General features: G+C 62.8%; 1 protein-coding gene across 1 annotated transcript in view; it reads right to left on the bottom strand.

The window, feature by feature from the left end:
• Positions 1–315, bottom strand: part of LOC104536921 (rhomboid-related protein 1) — a gene marked incomplete at both ends in the record, with an annotated part of 1,215 nt that extends 900 nt beyond the window's left edge. Inside the window, one exon of the mRNA XM_010179665.1 lies at positions 157–315. Coding sequence (XP_010177967.1) covers positions 157–315 — 159 coding nt within the window. The remainder of the gene's footprint in view (positions 1–156) is intronic.
• Between the last annotated feature and the right edge of the window lie 1,482 nt (positions 316–1,797).

The raw sequence follows: 1,797 nt of genomic DNA on the forward strand, positions 1-1,797 counted from the left end.
GCCATACCAAGGCCATGGCATCATCTCATGCTAAGGAAGACCCTGGGGACCAGCAGTGTCTGCCCCCCTCCCTAGGGGCACAGGGAGGTTCCCAGTGCCCACCCTGGGCTGGCACCCAGCCACTCGCCCCCATCCCCACAGCCCCCAGGCACTGACCAGGTCTACCAGCTCCTGATAGCAGACCTGACCCTCGTCGTTGCCCTGTGCCAGGGCCACCAGCATGTCCAGCTTGGCAGGGTCCAGGGGCAGCTCATGGCTATGCACAAGGCTGGCAAACGTCTCCACCCCGATGAAGCCGGTGTTTTCAGGGTCGAGCTGTGGGGCATGGCACAGGGCATCAGTGGGATGCTGGGGCTGCGGCTCCCTCATCAGCCAGGGTGATCGTTTGATGCCTCTCATCAGCCAGGGTGATCATCTGGTGCCCCTCACCCTGGTCTTAAGCCTGGCAGTATCATGTGTGGCTCCACCACACCAGCCCCTGTATCTGCGACCCCGCACCCACTCTGTACCCTGCACCCACTCTATACCCTGCACCCATCCTGAACCCCACACTGTGTGGGTGTCCCATGCCATGTGGGTGTCCTATACCATGTGGGTGCCCCTGCCGTGCCAGAGTCCCCATCTCCCTGCAGCGCAGTCAACACTCTCCCACTCAGTTATTCCTCACTGCCAGCAGCCTGCCAGCCAGGAAGCCACGAAACTAAACACACGCGCAGCCCTGGCACCAGCCTCCTCCTCCTCCCGCATGTCCTCGTTGGTGGGTGCTGGGCTCCTTCACACTTGGCACCCTGTGCTGGGGCACCCTGCGCTATCCCAGGGGCTCTGGGCAATCCACACCATGCGGCACACAGCACCATGAGACACCCAACATGGTCCTGTTTGCAGTGACAAGGAGCCCAGGGTGGCACAAGGATGATGAAGATGGGGAGAGGGCACTGATAGCCGGAGAATAGATGGAGCTCTGCCGAGAGTGGCTGGGATCCCATGCCCCACAGAGTGACCCTGAGAATGGTGCTGAGTTTTGGGCATGGGTGTAGGATGGGGAGCAGGTTGTGGGGTGTGGGGTGCAGGGTGCAAGCAGTGCTTTTGTTCTCATAGCAGATGCCAGCCCATGGGAACAGCCCCAGCCATGGAGGTGCAGGAGTCCCCTGGTGTCCCCTGACCCCTGCATCCTGGTGCCCCCTGTCCCCTGCACCCCACAGGTGCCACATGCACGTGCCATGCCATGACCTGGTACATGCTGTCCCCATGCGCTGTCCCCATGCACACCAAGCTCGCTGGTCCCCAGAGCACCCCAGCAGCAGCCAGGAAGCCCTGCTCTGTTTTCAGGATACATCACCCCCCATTCCAGCCCCACCAGCCACCCATAGCCCCCGACAGCTCCTGATCCCCAGCCCCCGTCAGTCCCTTGGCCCTACTGGGCTCTCCCAAGTTCTGCTCTCTCACCCGGGGAAGATGCTGCTCATCCCCAAAGGGCTCGGAGGCACAGGAGGTCCCAGGACCCGATGGGGTGACACAGGGGGGACAGCACCGCAGCTCCCATGCTGAGGGATTCAGCCAAGGTCATGGAGCTAGCCGGGGCGAGGGGGACCATTAATATTCCTGACCCCCGATAAATTCCCTCCTGGTCCCCAGGGGAAAGCCACAGGCTCAGCCCAGGCTGGGTGGGGACAAACGGACAAGGTGGCTGAGCACCGGGCAGAGATGGGGCCGGGGTGCAGTGCATGCTAACGCAGGGGGGGGCTGATCCTGCCAGCGGAGCGGAGCCCACCGCTAGGCAGCATCAACACTCCATGG

The sequence above is a fragment of the Mesitornis unicolor genome, unplaced genomic scaffold (genome assembly GCF_000695765.1).
Source record: "Mesitornis unicolor isolate BGI_N332 unplaced genomic scaffold, ASM69576v1 scaffold30902, whole genome shotgun sequence".
Taxonomy (NCBI): Eukaryota; Metazoa; Chordata; class Aves; order Mesitornithiformes; family Mesitornithidae; genus Mesitornis; species Mesitornis unicolor.